This window comes from Hibiscus syriacus, unplaced genomic scaffold (genome assembly GCF_006381635.1).
Source record: "Hibiscus syriacus cultivar Baekdansim isolate YM2019G1 unplaced genomic scaffold, ASM638163v2 tig00110597_pilon, whole genome shotgun sequence".
Classification (NCBI taxonomy): domain Eukaryota; kingdom Viridiplantae; phylum Streptophyta; class Magnoliopsida; order Malvales; family Malvaceae; genus Hibiscus; species Hibiscus syriacus.
Window position 1 is genome coordinate 3897350 of NW_024062795.1, and position 17676 is coordinate 3915025.

The following is a 17676-nucleotide window of genomic DNA, read 5'->3' on the forward strand; positions in this document are numbered from 1 at the left end:
TTCAGTTTTTCTATTTGAGTCTCCTTTTTATTTCTTGTTATTTTCGTCCTAACATATGTTTGATGTTTATGACAATTTTTATATCAAGCCTGGAATTTGTGAAATGTTTATTTCAGTCCTTAAATTTTCTGTAATGTTAGTTTGGTTTTATGCCTATTCAGGTTTATTGATTTGTGATTAATTTTATTTTGATCATTGTATGTATATTATGGAATTTATTAACATTTGTTTTAGTCTTTAAACTGGGTTGCCTTCTATTTTAGTCCATCTTTGTTCTTAGTTTTTATTTCGGTGAGGTTTATGATTTTGGTTATCTGTTTTGTATCCTTTTCATTTCGTCCTTTATGTTGGCTTGTGGGTTCGATTGGGATTAATATTTGATTTAGGCTTAAATTTTCTTTTAGGTTCATTTTAGTCACTATCCTAGGTATTATAACATTTTTTGGTTTATATTTGGTTCTGGTTTCAATATTTTTAAATGTTACATCTTAGCCACTGATTTAATATTCATGTATGTTTTCTTTGATATTCGAATCTGGCCATCCCATTTTTAAATATTTTATTTTAGTCCTATTAATGTATGTTATGTCATTTTTGTGAATATTTGACTTTTAGACATTATGTTTGTAATAGTTTCAGTCTAGTCCTAAGTTCTTGTATTGTGATATTTTGTGGATGTTGAATTCAGCCATCATACTTGCAAATGTTCTATTTTGGTCACTGTCTGACATTTTATCTAATTACTATTTGATCCTCCATGTTTCTGTGAAATTTCAATTTAGTCATAAGCTTTACTTTTGGGTTATTTTCACTTCTAGTATTTGACTGTTTAATGTTTGTGATATGGCTCTAAATTATTTTTATTTTTTTATTTAGTCCTTTAATTCGGTTAGTGTTTTTTTTTTGGTCCATTAACTTTCTGTTTTTGCTGTTTAGCCTCCTAATTTCTGTTTATATTATTTTAGCCTCTTAAATGTTTATATTAATTTTGGTTTGTAATATTTACTAATTTATTTTTAGACATTTATGTATGGATGTGTATTTTACTCATTACTTAATTATTTGGATTATGTAAATAATGTTTTCAATTTCATTTAATGTAAATATTTTATTTTTGTATTTCCAATTACATTTATTTTCATTATATCTTTATCTATGTAAGAAATATTCGATTATATTTTCAAGAACACTATGCGTAGAATGGGCGTGGAAAGTACCACTTGATCGAAGTGGTGTGATCCGGTACGCATTTTAACGACATAGAAACTTGAAATAAGTCGAGTATATTTTTGCTAATTAATTTGTTCAAACGATGCAATGTGTGTTATTTTAAGTGACAATTTATTTTATGTGAATGTAAATTTCAAATTTTTTAATTTGTATTCAATTCACGTTTTTAGTTAATCAATTTACCCGTATGTAAACATCGTTTTTAGTTATATTTGATTCGCAATTTTTTTACATAATCAATGGTAGAATATTCTTTTACAAAAGAGAAATAGTTGAAATAGCTTTCCCGACGGAGGATTGCAAATTTCAAGATTTCTTATCGAGTTAAAGGATTTTCTTTAAATAGTTAACTCGAAGTAAATTAATTAATTTCAATAAATGGATCGTAATTTAACTTATATTCGATTTATAGTTTCCACCATTTTACGACAACATGTAAGCGACACAGTACCAGTTTTTGGGCGTTGTGGGTGCTTACCCTTCCCCACGTAATCGACTCCGAATCATTTAAATGAATCTTTGGTAACGCAGACCGAATTTTGTCTTAAAAAATGATTTTTCTTAAATTGTTTTAAAAGACGTTTTTAGGTATTCGACCTACCTAACCCAAAGGTTGATGGCGACTCTTTTTAATTTTATTCAAATCAATGCAAAATCACCCATTTTTCCAAATTAAAGTCATAATTGTTTTTAAAAATAATATTTAATTATTTTCCTAAAAAATGGTTATGACAGTAGATATTCCAATGCTGCCATTACGGCGTACGTATATCTTTTTAGTTTTTGTGCTCAATTGGATGTATGCAATTGCAATACGTTTTCTCTTTTTATAAATTGATTCGGGACAATCTTTCACAAAGATAACCCCACCAAGTGATGTGTTATTTTAGTTCGAATTTTGCTTCTAGTTGAGCTGTGTGTGTAAGATCATTGAATCAATGTAATAACTAAAAAAATAATGGCGGAGGTATAACCCAGGAAAAGAGGAGCAGAAAGTGGATTATTTGGTCCGTACAATGGATAATACATTAAAATAAAATTTTAAGATGTGAATGAAATAAATTAGATTAAAAGAGTATTGCTTTATATATCTGAGTAATATACCATTTAAATTAATTAAATATAAATTAAATAATAATAATAATAATAATAATATAACAGGTAGTGGTGAGACACCCTAGGTTTCACCGAGAAGATAAATGGAATATAATATATCAAATGTTTGCACACATAGAATGCTAAAATAAGGTCACAAGGAGGGAGAGGTTCAGGTATTCGGTATTCCTCTATCCGTTGAATTATATTATAAATTTTGGATAGTTTTTAATTTTAAACAATGAAATTTAAATAACTCAAAATAAGATAAAGATTAATTTAGGGTGTGATCGAATCATTGAGTTTTTTTATTTTATTGAAAAATTAATTTTTCAATATTTTAATTATTAACTGTTTAGTAACCATATAGAATATTTACTTAATATATTTAATATATATATATATATATATATATATATTTAAAAAAATCTTTAAAATTCCAAAAATAATTGGATAAGATAAGTTTATTTATGTTTAACATAAATTATCTCTTTACGAAATATTCAAATTAATAGAAATTTTATTAATACAAAATTTCAAAAAAAAAAAAATTTTGAATATGATAAAGGAGTACATAGTTATTTATGACCAAATGTTAAAAATATTACATTAATTTTTTTAAATAAATTATATTTGAAATAAATTATCTCCTTACTTTTAAAAAAAAAAATATTTGAAATAATTTTTATCCAAAAAAAATTAAATTAATATAAAATATGATAATAAAAAATTTAAAATTAAGGAATAGTTTAAAAAAAAATTAAGATATGTTATTATCAAAGAAAAAAAACATAAATATCATTTTATAGTATTTAATTTTTGTAATAATCTCTTCTAATAAAGCCCTTTTATTAGTGGACTGGTAAAATTCAGAAGGCCCATCAAAATTAGAACTAAACTCTTGCTACCTATTGCTTTACTAATAGGGGGAACGGTGTCGTTTGGCTAATTGGCTCCCCCATCTGTCAATACCGCTAAGGGGGTGTTTGGTTCAAGGAATGTGGGATTCCCATGGGATGGGAATCCCACATTCCCATGTTTGGTTGGCTGGGAATCTCATTCCCGGTAATGTAAGATTACCAATAGTGGATTTTTTGGGGTATATTACCGGGAATGTCATTACCTCCCTTTCCTTAGGTATTGTTGGATTACCGGCGTTTTGGACTAAAATGCCCTTAAATTTTATTTTTTTCAAAAATATTTATTCTGTCATCGAATAATAAAAATTTTACGAATGTTAAATTACAAATTTATCCTTAAATTATTTTAGATTTACAAAAAAAAATCTATAATTAAAATTTTATATAAAGTTCAAGGGTTTAAATAAAATTTTACCCTTTCATTAAACTTTTTTTTTATTTTTAATTTTGTAAAAAATATATAAATATTATGAATTTAATTTTTTTAAAGAAAATATATAAATATTTTCCAACTTGTAATATTACACAAATATATAATTAGACAATTTTGGTCAAATATACATTCCAATAATCTTTTATTCCTTTAACCAAACACGTTGTGATGGAGCTCTTTGCCGATGTCGTTCCTCGCACCGCCGAGAACTTCCGTGCCCTCTGCACCGGGGAGAAAGGCACCGGGAGATCTGGCAAGCCCCTCCACTACAAGGGCTCATCTTTTCACCGCGTGATCCCTAATTTCATGTGCCAAGGAGGCGACTTCACCGCTGGAAACGGTACCGGAGGCGAATCCATCTACGGATCCAAGTTCGCCGACGAGAACTTCATCAAGAAGCATACCGGTCCCGGTGTTCTCTCAATGGCTAATGCTGGACCCGGAACCAACGGATCTCAGTTCTTCATCTGCACCGCCAAGACCGAGTGGTTGGACGGAAAGCACGTGGTGTTTGGACAAGTGGTTGAAGGCATGGACGTGGTTAGAGCCATCGAGAAAGTTGGGTCTAGCGGTGGAAGGACCTCTAAGCCTGTTGTGGTAGCTGATTGTGGACAGCTTTTTTAGGGAAAAAAAGCATTAAACTTGGTCGTTTAAACTGTTGTTTGATGTTTAGAGTTTTTAATATCCGTCTTTTAGGCTTGTTTTCATGGATCTGTTTTGCTTTTCTCTGGGTTCGGTGGTTTTCAAGAAGTTGCTATATGTAGTTTTTATGATGAACTATCATTAAATAAGATACTCTCTTCATCAGATTTTTGCTGTTTTCTTTTAATTTAGTGTGATGATTTCGCTGAAGGAGATGAAACTAATTAGCCATCTGGCGTTGACGGTATAAATCGAGGTGTTTGTATTCGGTCACCGTCGTGTAATTTTTGAAATCTCGGTCAACTGTGGAAAATTGGATCTTTTAAAATGAAATTTGAAAACCGGCAGCAAAGTAGAAGTAGACAATGACTAGAAAACAAAAATTGAATATAAAAATATCCAATTTATCTACGGGCTTTTGATTTTATGGTAAACTACCCATATTTTTCTTTTGGTTAGTTTCTTTTTCGGATAAGTTGGTTATTCAACTCATTATTCTTTTGTTTTTGGTTAGAATTTATTGGCTATTTTAGTTGTTCTATGTTTTCTCTTCTTGTAGAAATCATTATTGGTCAAAATTTATTTTAATCTTAAGGGTAGACGGTTAGGAAAAGAGGATGGGAACTTGAAAATTTTGGATTTTGACATTTTTTTTGAGATGATTAAAATTAGTTAATTATTTAAATCATGAGGGATGCAGTTTATAATATACCTTTTTATTTTTACGGTTACCCAAAACAATTTGTGAAGGATATATGGTCCACTATGCCATGGGAGATTGATCCACAGCCTCGGGTTGTAAATCAAAGAAGACGATACGTGTAGGGAGACTGTGTTATATGTGGCGTCCCACCACCGCTTGCACTTATAACCATATGGTTTTTCCCCCTCATATTTTATATAATAAAGCAAACAGTGAAAGCATGCAATGATTTTGAAATATAATCGGTTTTTAGACAGTTTTAAAATGCATCCATTTAGCAATAATGACAATGATTACTTACCAAATTGTTAATTTCCACACTTTTTTTCCTTCCTGGAAAGCGGAAACCCAAATTTCTCTGCTTAATTTCATGATGAATATTTTTCTCTGCGTTCATCACTGTTGAGCATCACAACAACTAGCGGTGGATCAATATATTATCTAAGGTAGATAGTGTTTATCTTAAAATATAAATAGTCGTAAATTATTTGTTATTTTTTTAATTCAAGATGCCTAGAGAGGATAATATTTTTCCATTAAAATAATTTGATGAAATCTTCAATTATTTATTTATTTTACTAATTATGTTTATTTGAAATTTTATTAGTCTTTATCTGTATAAAAATTTTATATTATTAATGTATTGTATATGGTTATCTTAAAAAAAAATCTAAATCCGTCAATAACAACAATTATTGAGTACCGAGTGCACCTCTTATCTTGATTTTCTTTATTGGACTATTCAGGTTAAAATGTGAGCAGTATTTCTTCTGAGATATGTGGACTAATCACGATGACCACCGGAACAATTGTACTTCACACAAGAGAGCATGTACCACCTCCGTCTAGCAAGTTTATTCTGGATGAGAATACAATTTTATATTACATGGATGAATTTACAAAATTGAGAATGAACTTATAAAATTTAAAGGATGAAATAAAATTATTAATAAAATATAAAATAATATTTAAATTATATGAGAATTTATATATAGATGTTCATGAGTTGCCCTTCTATGCTCCTTTTACGGTTTAATCATTAAAGTTGGGAGCAGAGAATAGATGGATATTCTGGGGAACAATTACTTTACTACTACTACTCTTCGGCTACATAGTTTTAGATCTTTGTTTTTGAGTTAGTATTTGTGAAAATCCAGCATCATCTTCTAATACATGCTTATTAAGTGCATTTAATGATCTCTGAAACAGTAACTTAGATTCATCTGCTCTGCAATCAATGTGTTATCCTTTCTGGTATATATGTTCCTATAATTTAAAACTGAAATTTCAAAAGAACTAATTAATGGAGGTAGTTGAGGGTTGAAAATATGGGCAACAGACCACTACTCTTTATTTACTTCACCTTGCTAGTGCAGATGACATCCATTGGTGTTGATCAAACTTCATCAGTTTTCACTTTTATCATCTTCCTGCTTTCTGTTTTATTCTCTATTCTCCTAGTTTCATGGATTTGGCACACAAGCTCCTGTTCATAGCTTTGGTCATTTTTGCAGCAGCCATAGATGGGACACAGGCTGCTGCCATGGTCTCCGGTGCAGTCTTCTGTGACCAATGCAAAGATGGCGAGAGATCCCTTTTCGATTATCCCCTTTCTGGTAACGTTTGATTCGATCTCTGCTCAGTTGTTGTAGATAGCCACATTGTTGATTGCATCTAGTTTTCTTGTCTGTCTTTGTTTTCAATTGATGTGTTTACTATAAAAGCAAATGGTCTGAAGAATCATCCGTTGATCGACTTCTGTCTTGCAGGAATGAAGGTCACGGTTACCTGTACTGATGGTGATGGACAGGTGACAATGTCAAGGGAAGAAACTACAAATGTATTTGGAACCTATTTGATGAGATTTGATGGCACACCAGACTTAAGTGACTGCAATGCCCAGGTTTCTGGTAGTGGAGAAGGGTCAAATGACTGCAGTGCAACTGCAGGTCCTGCCCAAAAACTTAGACTTATGTTCAGAATGTTCGGCATGGAGATTTTTGGGGTGGATTCTTTGCTTTCCGAACCTGCTCAGCCCATGTCGTTCTGCCCAATGTCATCCGGCCCTGTGCCTGCACCTGTAGTAACACCTACAACGCCTTCTGGACCAGCACCGCCTACAGGGTCTCCTCCAACTTTCAGGCTGCCCCCATTTCCCCCATTGCCTCCAATGCCATCGTTGCCCTTCTCCGAAGCATCGGCTTGTTCACATCAGTAAGTACACTTGGATTTTTATATCAATAGGGCCTACTAGCACATAATGGACATGGAGTTGAGATGTATCCGATCTACATGTGCCATCGGGGTCAGGGCAAACATTGCCCCCATGCTCTAACATACACATGCAAGCTTACATTTCATTGCTAGCAATGCATATTTTCACCTTTTGTTAAATTCACGTGAGCTGAAAACTTCAAAGCTGACAATGACAGATCAGACTTGAGAACTTTTTATCAAGCTAGAGTTTCACAATTCACAGGAATTTTAATGCACATAACGATACTGTCACAGTTAGTTGGCAGGGAGTAATTCATCGAACTCGGAAGACGTAATCAATGATTTTGTTGCGGATTTCTTCTTTTCCAGGTACTGGACAATGCCGGAGTACCAATGCTACTGGAGAGTACTGAACCCCGAGTCGAAGGTTTCTCTTATTTTCGGGCCACTTGCTGCTAGGAGATATGGAACTGATATGACCCTACGGGAAAGCCTTGAAGGGATAGGAGACCCCTACAAGACTCTTCTGAGGGAAGCCACAACTGCCCTTCTCAATTCCTACAATAGCCTTCAGTTCCCATACAATTCAGTTGGTGTTGTTACACATACGAATTGGGCCCTTATGAGTTCAACCCGAGGCGTCCTTATCACTGCTTTACGATTCATAAGGGCTAATTCTGGCTCTGGGGGAGTCACCTGCAAGTTAACCCCTTGCCAATGATCTTCCATTGTTTGCCAATGCCATGACTTTCGTTATTAATAATCAATTATTAGCTCTTAATTCGAGATTTATATTCAAGTATTTTGATAGTTGAGAGTGGTATAAAAGATGTAAAAGTACAACTTTGTCACCATCTGCACATTGTTCGAATTCACAGGATTATTGATTCAACTCTCCCATGTCGTAACTCACAAGAACTTATCATAAAAGCAGTCCTGATTCAATTCTTTGTTGTTGTACTCACAACAAGAACCCATTATTACAACGCCTTCAATAGTGAATTTCAATTTTTTTTATCAACTGTTAGATGTATTTTTATTAGGGATTGGATGAGACGTGTACCCAGCATATTCTTACTCGACTCAATTTTATGAGGTCAAGTATTTTTTTTTAAAGAATTTGAGTTTGGGTTGAGTTTTTTAAGAATAAGGTTAGGGATTGAGTCGGATTCAAATTTAAGATGAAATATTATTGACTCGATCCGACCCGAATATTATAGTATAAATATCTCTTATATATTTCAAGATAATTATAATAATATCTCTTTCTATATTTTTTCTCAGTTAAGTCTCTAATTTACCTAATAAAAATGAATAATATATATATATATTTGTGTTAGGTCGAGTCGAGTATAAGTGCGAGTTTACCTAAAAAGTAGGTCGAATTTCGAGTTGAGTAGAGCTTCTCTAAACTCGGATCAAGTAAGATGATGGACAGAGGGGTATAATACTCATATAAGATTCGGATCGATCGATTAAAACCCGACTCAGGGTGATTGTTAAAAAGGGTTTCATTAGTGTATCAATGTTTTGATTATAATGAGTTAATCAACTGGTATACACTGGCATGTGTGACATGGACTGGTAAGTTGCTTAGTTACGTGTTCAAAATGGTTAAGTAATAGAATAAATGATACAAGCAGCTTTGGTCTCCAATCCTAACTATCAGCAAACATGTAGGGCCTGTCATACAGAGTCATATTTGCCAGTGAAGAGGATTATTTTGATATTTTTTGGGTCTCCACTCGTAGAGTGTCATCAATATGGTTCTGCTAAGTGCTAATTGAGTGATGTCGTCATCTTCTGGCTTTGATTCAATGATATTAGTATTTCAAAATTGGACATTAGTGTTGGATCCATTGAATGGTGAGTTCTAAGGTACCAAACCTTTCACAGCTACTTCACTAAGTTCCACACTCACATTTCCTCATCTTAACAATCTCACGAGAACCATGGGTTTCCGCTTGCCAAGAATTGTTAATGCTGAGCCGAGTCTGAAACGGACTCTTTCATCTTCAGAGACGACAGCGGTGCCCAAAGGTCACTTTGCTGTTTTTGTTGGAGAAGCTGAAAAGAAGAGATTCGTTCTCATATATCATTACTGAATCATCCTTCATTCCAGAATTTGTTGAGTAAAGCTGAAGAAGAGTTTGGTTTCGATTACCCTATGGATGCTTTGACAGCCCCTTGTAGAAAAGAAGCTTTCATAGATCTCATTTGTAACCTGCAAAGCTCATGAGAAGAACTGATGTGAAATTTGGTTAACCAAGCAGAGATTGATTGATATTTAGCTCAACTGACACCTCCCAAATTTTATTATTTTAGGAAGCAAGGTGGATTGTTTTCTGCAATCCCATGCCCTTGTCAACTCAATTAATTTTTCTTCTGATGTCGTATGTGGATTATTTCAGCCAAACTCTATTTTGCAAGTTCTGAAGCTTTTTATTTCAAATTCTACCGTCATTTATCACTCAACCTACAATGTATTAATCCCATATATTAACAGGGTCTATCTGCATGGAAATTCATCTCATTCCTTATAAAAAAATGTTTTCTGATATCTCGGTAGGATTAAAAACATCTCATTTTAGGAATATTGCCGTTGCTACCTATTTCTTTGCTGTCATAGACTTGTACTCTGGTGGCATGTTATTAGCCTAGACAGGAATATTCTATATGAGAAAGTACTTTAGACTATTGTTCCAATGAACTCGCTTATATAAAACATGGACTCGTTTCTAACTTTCCTCTACAAGAAAATCTTATCATTCATTTTCAGGAGTCTTCTCTGATCTTCTTCATACTCCAAATTACTAACAGAAGCGGCTATCCGTGTGCCTAGAATCATTCAAGCTAAGCAGATTCTTTGTGGGTCTAAACCGTTTGCAAATCAAACAACCTCCACCTCAATTGATGTTCTAAAGGATATTTAGCAGTCTATGATGGGGAGAACCAAAAGTTGTTAAGGTAGCAGAGGAGGAATTCGGATTCAATCATCCTATGGGTGGTCTCACAATTCCTTGCAGAGAAGAGGTCTTCATTAATCTCATTTCAAGCTTCCATTAGTCGCCTACACTGCTAAAAAGATTGTTGTACATCCTTCTGTTCTTTAGGCAGAAAGAGATGATGCAATGTATATTCTTCTGAGAAATCATTTTAATATAAATTACAGCGGTTCTATTCTCAAATTTCCATATGTTAAATCCATTGTTTAGTTCATATTTCTATTTACAGGAGTATCATTAATCACTGTGATAAAGAATAAGTAGAGTCCTTAACAATATATGCTTTCAAATTAGATGTAACATAAAACTAGTCGGAGCAAAAATATCAATGGCAAGAATATGTTTGGTAAAGAGATTTGTTCTTTTCATTTAAAGAATGATTACAAAGTAATTGTAGTTCACAAGGGCTTGGGATTGCATAATGGTCATCAAATTTTATCTGAAGTGTGCCAGACTGCCAACAAAGAGGTCTGAGGCTATGATAGCGAAGAAATAGGTAGGGGGTGTTTAAATTTTCGAACTAATTCGGTTAACCGACCGAATCGAATTAGTTCGGTTAATTCGGTCGGCCACCAAATTAGTTCGGCCACCAAATTAGTTCGGTCGGTTAACGGTTAATGATTTTTTGGATATTCGATTAACGATTAATTCGGTTCAAAATCAGTTAATTAACCGAATTAACCGAATTATGTTGAAAAGTCAAGTAAAACGGTGCATTAATGCACCGAATTCATTCAATGCAAATTGTCAAAAGTTTCAACTAATTTGTTGAAAAAAAATGATAAAAGCATAAATTAGTCATTGTACTTTAGGGTATTTACAAATTAGTCCTTAAGACTTCGACTATAAATACTCTAGCTCATTTAGCTTCAAAATCATCCCAAATCATTCTAGTTTTCTTCAAATACTAGAGAGAATTTAGAAAGTTTCTTGAGAGTTATTTTCTCCTTTTTATCAAGAGAGAATTATCATTGTTTTCTCCTTGGCAGATCGAGAGAGGTTGTAATTCCTATTTTCTCATAGTGAAATTATTCTACCATTGCCCGTGGTTTTTACCCTAAATTTTTAGGGGTTTTCTACGTAAATTTTGTGTCTCTTTTATCTTCATTTTTATTTTCTCAAATTATCAGTTGCGATTTTGCTCTATCCGATAGCCGTCTTTCGCAACAATTGGTATCAGAGCTAGATTAGAGTGTGTAATATCTGCTTATTGTCTTTGTGGTTGCCACAAAAAATGGATCCTCCAACATAAGAAAATAAGAAGTTATTATCCATTCTTTGAAGGTTCCAGAGAACTATTCACGATAGTGAAATAGTGGGAGCTATCCGTAAAAGAAGCTATGACAACGAAATTTGATATTGAAAAATTCAATGAGAGAAATTTCTCATTGTGAAAATTAAAGATGAAGGCCATCCTGAGGAAAGACGATTGTCTAGCAGCTATCAGTGAAAGGCCGGTGGATTTCACAGATGACAACAAATGGATCGAAATGGACGGGAATGCTATGGCAAACTTTCATCTAGCATTAGCAGATGAAGTATTGTCAAGCATCTAGGAGAAGAAGACAGCTAAGGAGATATATGATTATCTCACCAAATTGTATGAGGCCACATTGCTGCACAATAAAAATTTTCTTAAGAGGAAATTGTACACTCTCCGGATGCCAGAATCTACTTTAGTGACGGAGCACTTAAACACACTGAACACTTTATTTTCTCAACTTACATCCTTAAGCTGTAAAATAGGAGAACAAGAACGTGCTGAACTTCTACTTCAAAGTCTACCGGATTCGTATGATCAACTCATCATCAACTTGACAAATAGTAATGTCACCAGTCTAGTCTTCGATGACGTTGCAGCTGCTGTTCTACAAGAAGAAAATCGCTGCAAGAACAAGGAAGACATACAAGTAAATCTGCAACAAGCAGAAGCATTGACAACGATGACAACGATGAGAGGGAGATCAACAGAACGTGACCAAAAGCAGCAGTCACAAATATGGTAGATCGAAGTCGAGGAGCAAGAAGAATTTAAAGTGTTAGAATTGTGGAAAGAAGGGTCATTTGAAGAAGGATTGTTGGAGTCTAAATAAAAACTCCAATCCACAAGGCAATACCGCAAACACTTCATATGATGGAGATGCTCTATGTTGTGAAACGTCAACCACCGTGGAAGGTAGAAAAAGATATGCAGATATATGGCTCATTGATTCAGGAGCATATATCACATGACCTCAAGAAGAGATTGGTTTCATCATTATGAACCTATCTCAGGAGGATCTGTGTATAGTTGCAATGATTATGCCTTAGAGATCGTTGGTGTGGGAACCATCAAATTGAAGATGTATGATGGAACAATCAAAGTTGTTCGAGATGTGCGGCACGTGAAGGGCCTGAAGAAAAATTTATTATCCTACGGATTGTTGGATAATAATGCAAGCAAGATTGAGACACGAAAAGGAATCATGAAGGTGTTCCGTGGAGCGCTTGTGGTGCTGAAAGGCGAAAAGATAGCAGCAAACTTGTACATGCTGAAGGGAGAGACTATGCTAGAAGCAGAAGCCTCTGTTGCCTCATGTAGTTCAGATTCTGCAATGCTATGGCATCAGAAACTTGGACACATGTCAGAACAAGGAATGAAAGTCCTTGTGGAGCAAAAACTACTTCCAGGCTTAACAAATGTATCACTTACTTTGTGTGAGCATTGCATAACAAGTAAGCAGCACCGGTTGAAATTCAAAACATCAAATTCTAGAGGCAAAAGTGTTCTAGAATTGGTTCACTCTGATATATGGCAAGCACCGGGTTACATCCCTTGGCGGAGCAAAATACTTTGTCTCATTTATTGATGACTACTCCAGGAGATGTTGGGTGTACCCTACTAAGAAGAAGTCAGATGTGTTTTTAACTTTCAAAAACTTCAAAGCGCGGGTGGAACTTGATTCTGGAAATAAGATCAAGTGTTTCAGAACAGATAATGGAGGAGAATACACAAGCGAAGAATTTGATGACTTTTGCAAGAAAGAAGACATCAAAAGACAGTTCACAGTGGCGAACACTCCTCAACAAAATGGAGTGGCAGAGCGGATGAACAGAACCTTGTTAGAAAGAACAAGAGCAATGTTGAGGGATGCAAGCCTAGAAAAATCATTCTGGGCAGAAGCAGTCAATACTTCCTATTATTTGGTGAATCGAGCTCCATCAACTGCAATAGAGCTGAAGACACCAATGGAGATGTGGACTGGTAAACCAGCTGATTATTCAAACCTCCATGTATTTGGAAGTATAGTGTACGTGATGTACAACTCCCAAGAAATTTCAAAGTTGGATCTAAAATCCAGGAAATGCAAATTCTTGGGGTATGCTGATGGAGTAAAGGGGTATCGCTTGTGGGATCCCACTGCCCGCAAAGTGATCATTAGCAAAGATGTTATCTTTGTAGAAGACAAGCTACAAAGAAAAGAAGACGATGATAGCGCTGAAAAGTCAGAGACTACACATATACATGTGGAAAAGGAGTTTGAACAAGGAGATTCTTCTGAAGCAGAACCATCACATGATGAACAAGAACCAGAGAGTTCTGAAGCACCAACAACTCATCAATCAGATCATGTGAGAAGACATCTCAATTGGCACATACATTATATTATAGAAGGAAATATTGCATACTACCTTTTAACAGAGGATGGTGAGCCATCAATATACCAGGAGGCAATAAACAGCTCAGATGCTTCACTATGGATGATGGCGATGCAAGAAGAAATCGAAGCCCTTCATAAAAATAATACATGGGATCTTGTGCGACTATCACAAGGAAGGAAGCCAATTGGTAACAAATGGGTTTTCAAAATCAAGCGAAATGGTGACGATCAAGTGGAGAGGTATCGTGCAAGACTAGTGGTCAAAGGATATGCTCAGAAAGAATGTATTAATTTCAATGAAATTTTTTCTCCTGTGGTTCAACTAACAACAGTTCGAGTAGTCTTGGCAATGTGTACTACATTGAATTTACATTTGGAACAGCTAGATGTTAAAACAGCTTTTCTTCATGGAAATCTTGAAGAAGAGATTTATATGCTCCAGCCTGAAGGTTTTGAAGAATACGAAAAGAAGAACTTGGTTTGCAGGTTGAACAAATCTCTGTACGGTCTAAAGCAGGCGCCGAGGTGTTGATATAAGAGATTTGATTCCTTAATTATGTGCCTTGGATACAACAGACTTAATGCAGACCCTTGTGCTTATTTCAAGAGGTCTGGTGATAACGATTTTGTTATATTGCTGTTGTATGTGGATGACATGTTGGTTGCAGGACCCAACAAAGATCATATTGAAGAATTGAAGGCACAACTGGCTAGGGAATTTGAAATGAAGGACTTGGGATCAACAAACAAGATTCTAGGGATGCAAATTCACCGAGACAGAAGTAATAGGAAGATTTGGCTTTCACAAAAGAATTACTTGAAGAAAATCTTGTCACGATTTAGCATGCAAGATTGTAAGCCAATTTCTACCCCTCTTCCTATTAACTTCAAATTATCCTCCAGTATGATTCCTAGCAGTGAAGAAGAGAGGATGGAGATGTCTCGAGTACCGTATGCATCAGCATTGGGAAGTTTAATGTTCGCTATGATATGCACAAGACCAGACATTGCACAAGCAGTGGGAGTGGTTAGTCGGTACATGGCGAATCCAGGCAAAGAGCATTGGAATACAGTAAAGAGGATCCTAAGATACATAAAAGGGACCTCAAATGTAGCATTATGTTACGGAGGATCAAACTTGCTAATCAATGGGTATGTAGATTCTGACTATGCAGGGGATTTGGATAAAAACAAATCTACAACAGGATATGTGTTCAAAGTTGCTGATGGAGCTGTAAGCTTGGTTTCTAAGTTGCAGTCAGTTGTGGGTACATCCACAACAGAAGCAGAATATGTAGCAGCTACACAAGCCAATAAAGAAGCAATTTGGTTGAAGATGTTATTGGAGGAGCTTGGGCACAATCAAGAGTATGTCTCTCTGTTTTGTGACAGTCAAAGTGCCTTGCATCTAGCAAGGAATCCAACATTTCATTCAAGGACAAAGCACATACGAGTTCAGTACCACTTCATTCGTGAAAAGGTGGAAGAAGGGACGATAGATATGCAGAAGATCCATACTAAAGACAACATAGCAGATTTCATCACGAAGGCAATCAATGCTGATAAATTTACCTGGTGTCGATCCTCCTGTGGTCTGTCAGAGACGTAAGAAACATGAAGGTATAAGGTAGAAAGAATGATGTGAAGATATGATTGTTCCAATCAAATCTTCAAGTGGGAGATTGTTGAAAAGTCAAGGAAAACGGTGCATTAATGCACCGAATTCATTCAATGCAAATTGTCAAAAGTTTCAACTAATTTGTTGAAAAAAATGGTAAAAGCTTAAATTAGTCATTGTACTTTAAGGTATTTACAAATTAGTCCTTAAGACTTCGACTATAAATACCCTAGCTCATTTAGCTTCAAAATCATCCCAAAGCATTCTAGCTTTCTTCAAATACTAGAGAGAATTTAGAGAGTTTCTTGAGAGTTATTTTCTCCTTTTTATCAAGAGAGAATTATCATTGTTTTCTCCTTGGTAGATCGAGAGAGGTTGTAATTCCTATTTTCTCATAGTGAAATTCTTCTACCGTTGCCCGTGGTTTTTACCCTAAATTTTTAGGGGTTTTCTACGTAAATTTTGTGTCTCTTTTATCTTCATTTTTATTTTCTCAAATTATCAGTTGCGATTTTGCTCTATCCGATAGTCGTCTTTCGCAACAAATTAACCCTTAAATATTTTTTAATATTTTTTTCACCCCATAATATGCTCCTCAGTTATCGATTCTTTTCTGCCTTAATTTGTGTAAGGTATGGGCACGAGATGGGCAGGTGGAGCATGGGGCTACGCTTTTGAGGGGTTGAGAAGCATGGAGCATGGGCAAAAGTGTATACTGTTGTATGTTGTTTCAAAGTATCAAATTTAAGGTATTTTATTTGCACTGGAAGAATGTTTTCATATGCTTGTCTTTTGTGTTATAAGTATCATGGAGGAACAAATTTTGGCCGAATTGCTGGGGTCCTTTCATTGCTAGTTGCTTCTAGCTATGATTACGATGCTCCGCTCGATGAATACGGTATGTTCAAAGTATCAAGTGTGCATTTTTTTCCAAGTTTGCTATGGATTTTCTAATTTCTTTTGTCTACTTGATTTGAACTGTATGCCTTTTACCATAGTGGGGCCATTTGAAAGATTTGTATAGAGCAATAAAGCTCTGTGAACCAGTTTTAGTATTTAGAGATCCCACACTGATGCAACTTGGAACTAATCAGGAGGTTAATATAACTTGTATTTCTAAGAACCTCAATCCTACTTTCGATTGCTTTGTCTGCAAGACTTAAATAATATAAATTCCATTCTAAACTTACAGGCTCATGTGTTCAATTATAAATCCAGAGGTTGCGCCGCCTTCCTTGCAAATTATGACACAAATTCATTTGTAAAAGTTGCCTTTAGGGACATGCACTATAACCTGCCGCCATGGTCTATTAGCATTCTTCTCGACTGCAAGCATACTGTGTATAACACTGCTATAAAAGTTCCCTATCATTGATGTTATTCTTTTGTTTCTTCACCGTTTGCTCTGCAACTCTATCTGCTGCATTTTGTAAAAATCTATAGGTTTTTAACTCATATTCTCTGTTTTCCTATCAAAAAAATTATTATATTAAGAGAGTCCAATCTATTTAAAACTCATTTAAAACCCAAATCAATATTAATTAATTAAAATAATATCAAAACTAAATGCAAATGTTTGAATCAAATTAATTAGATATTATTTAAATTAATTGTAAATAAATTTTTTAATTAAAAAATATTAAATTCTAAAATTCTAAAAAAAATTCGGTTAATTCGAAAATTAACCGAATTAATAGAATTTATTCGGTTCGGTTAATACTTAAAAAAAGTTCAATTTAGTTAACGGTTAAAAAAAAAGTTCGGTTAATTTGTTTAAGGGTATTTCGGTTCGGTCGGCCACCGTTTTAACCGAATGAACACCCCTAGCAGTAGTGCTGAAATGAGATGCATTTACAAGGACCCCATTTTTCAGAGAAAACAGAGTTTTTTTTTTATAAGTGAAAGACATTGAATTTCCATGCAAATAGATCTTCTAAATGCATGGAAGCTTTTTTAACCAGGCGTTAGTGATCATAGGTTAAGTGATACACGATGGCACTGGCAGCATTTGAAGTAAAAGGCTTCAGAACAGGGAAGATTGATCTTGGCTGAAATTAACCATACAACACCGGAAACATAATTCATGAAACGAAAGACTTCCTCTGGAAAAAAAATGTCATTTATATTTTGGTTACAAAAATTAATATGGTTGACAAGGGCATGGGATTGCAG

General features: G+C 34.5%; 2 protein-coding genes and 1 pseudogene across 2 annotated transcripts; all 3 read left to right on the top strand.

The window, feature by feature from the left end:
• Window positions 1-3822: 3822 nt before the first annotated feature.
• Window positions 3823-4315, top strand: LOC120133940 (peptidyl-prolyl cis-trans isomerase-like; the record flags this gene model as incomplete). The annotated part of the gene is made up of 1 exon (XM_039150429.1): window positions 3823-4315. A coding segment is annotated over one exon (480 nt), but the record flags the coding sequence as incomplete, so codon positions are not given.
• Window positions 4316-6379: 2064 nt separating this feature from the next.
• On the top strand, window positions 6380-15428 carry LOC120134615. Its single transcript, XM_039151058.1, has 4 exons — window positions 6380-6639; window positions 6793-7237; window positions 7610-7992; window positions 15419-15428. The coding sequence occupies exons 1-3, from the start codon at window positions 6489-6491 to the stop codon at window positions 7959-7961; spliced, it is 948 nt and encodes a 315-aa protein (XP_039006989.1). The 5' UTR covers window positions 6380-6488; the 3' UTR covers window positions 7962-7992; window positions 15419-15428.
• On the top strand, window positions 9130-9567 carry LOC120134617 (annotated as a pseudogene).
• Window positions 15429-17676: the final 2248 nt, after the last annotated feature.

Bases quoted from the DNA above. Each gene is read 5' to 3' on its own strand.
- LOC120134615 (XM_039151058.1), top strand. From the start codon at position 6,489: ATGGATTTGGCACACAAGCTCCTGTTCATAGCTTTGGTCATTTTTGCA. The intron at 6,640-6,792 runs GTAACGTTTGAT...TCTGTCTTGCAG, and splicing joins TTTCGATTATCCCCTTTCTG to GAATGAAGGTCACGGTTACC. The intron at 7,238-7,609 runs GTAAGTACACTT...CTTCTTTTCCAG, and splicing joins GCATCGGCTTGTTCACATCA to GTACTGGACAATGCCGGAGT.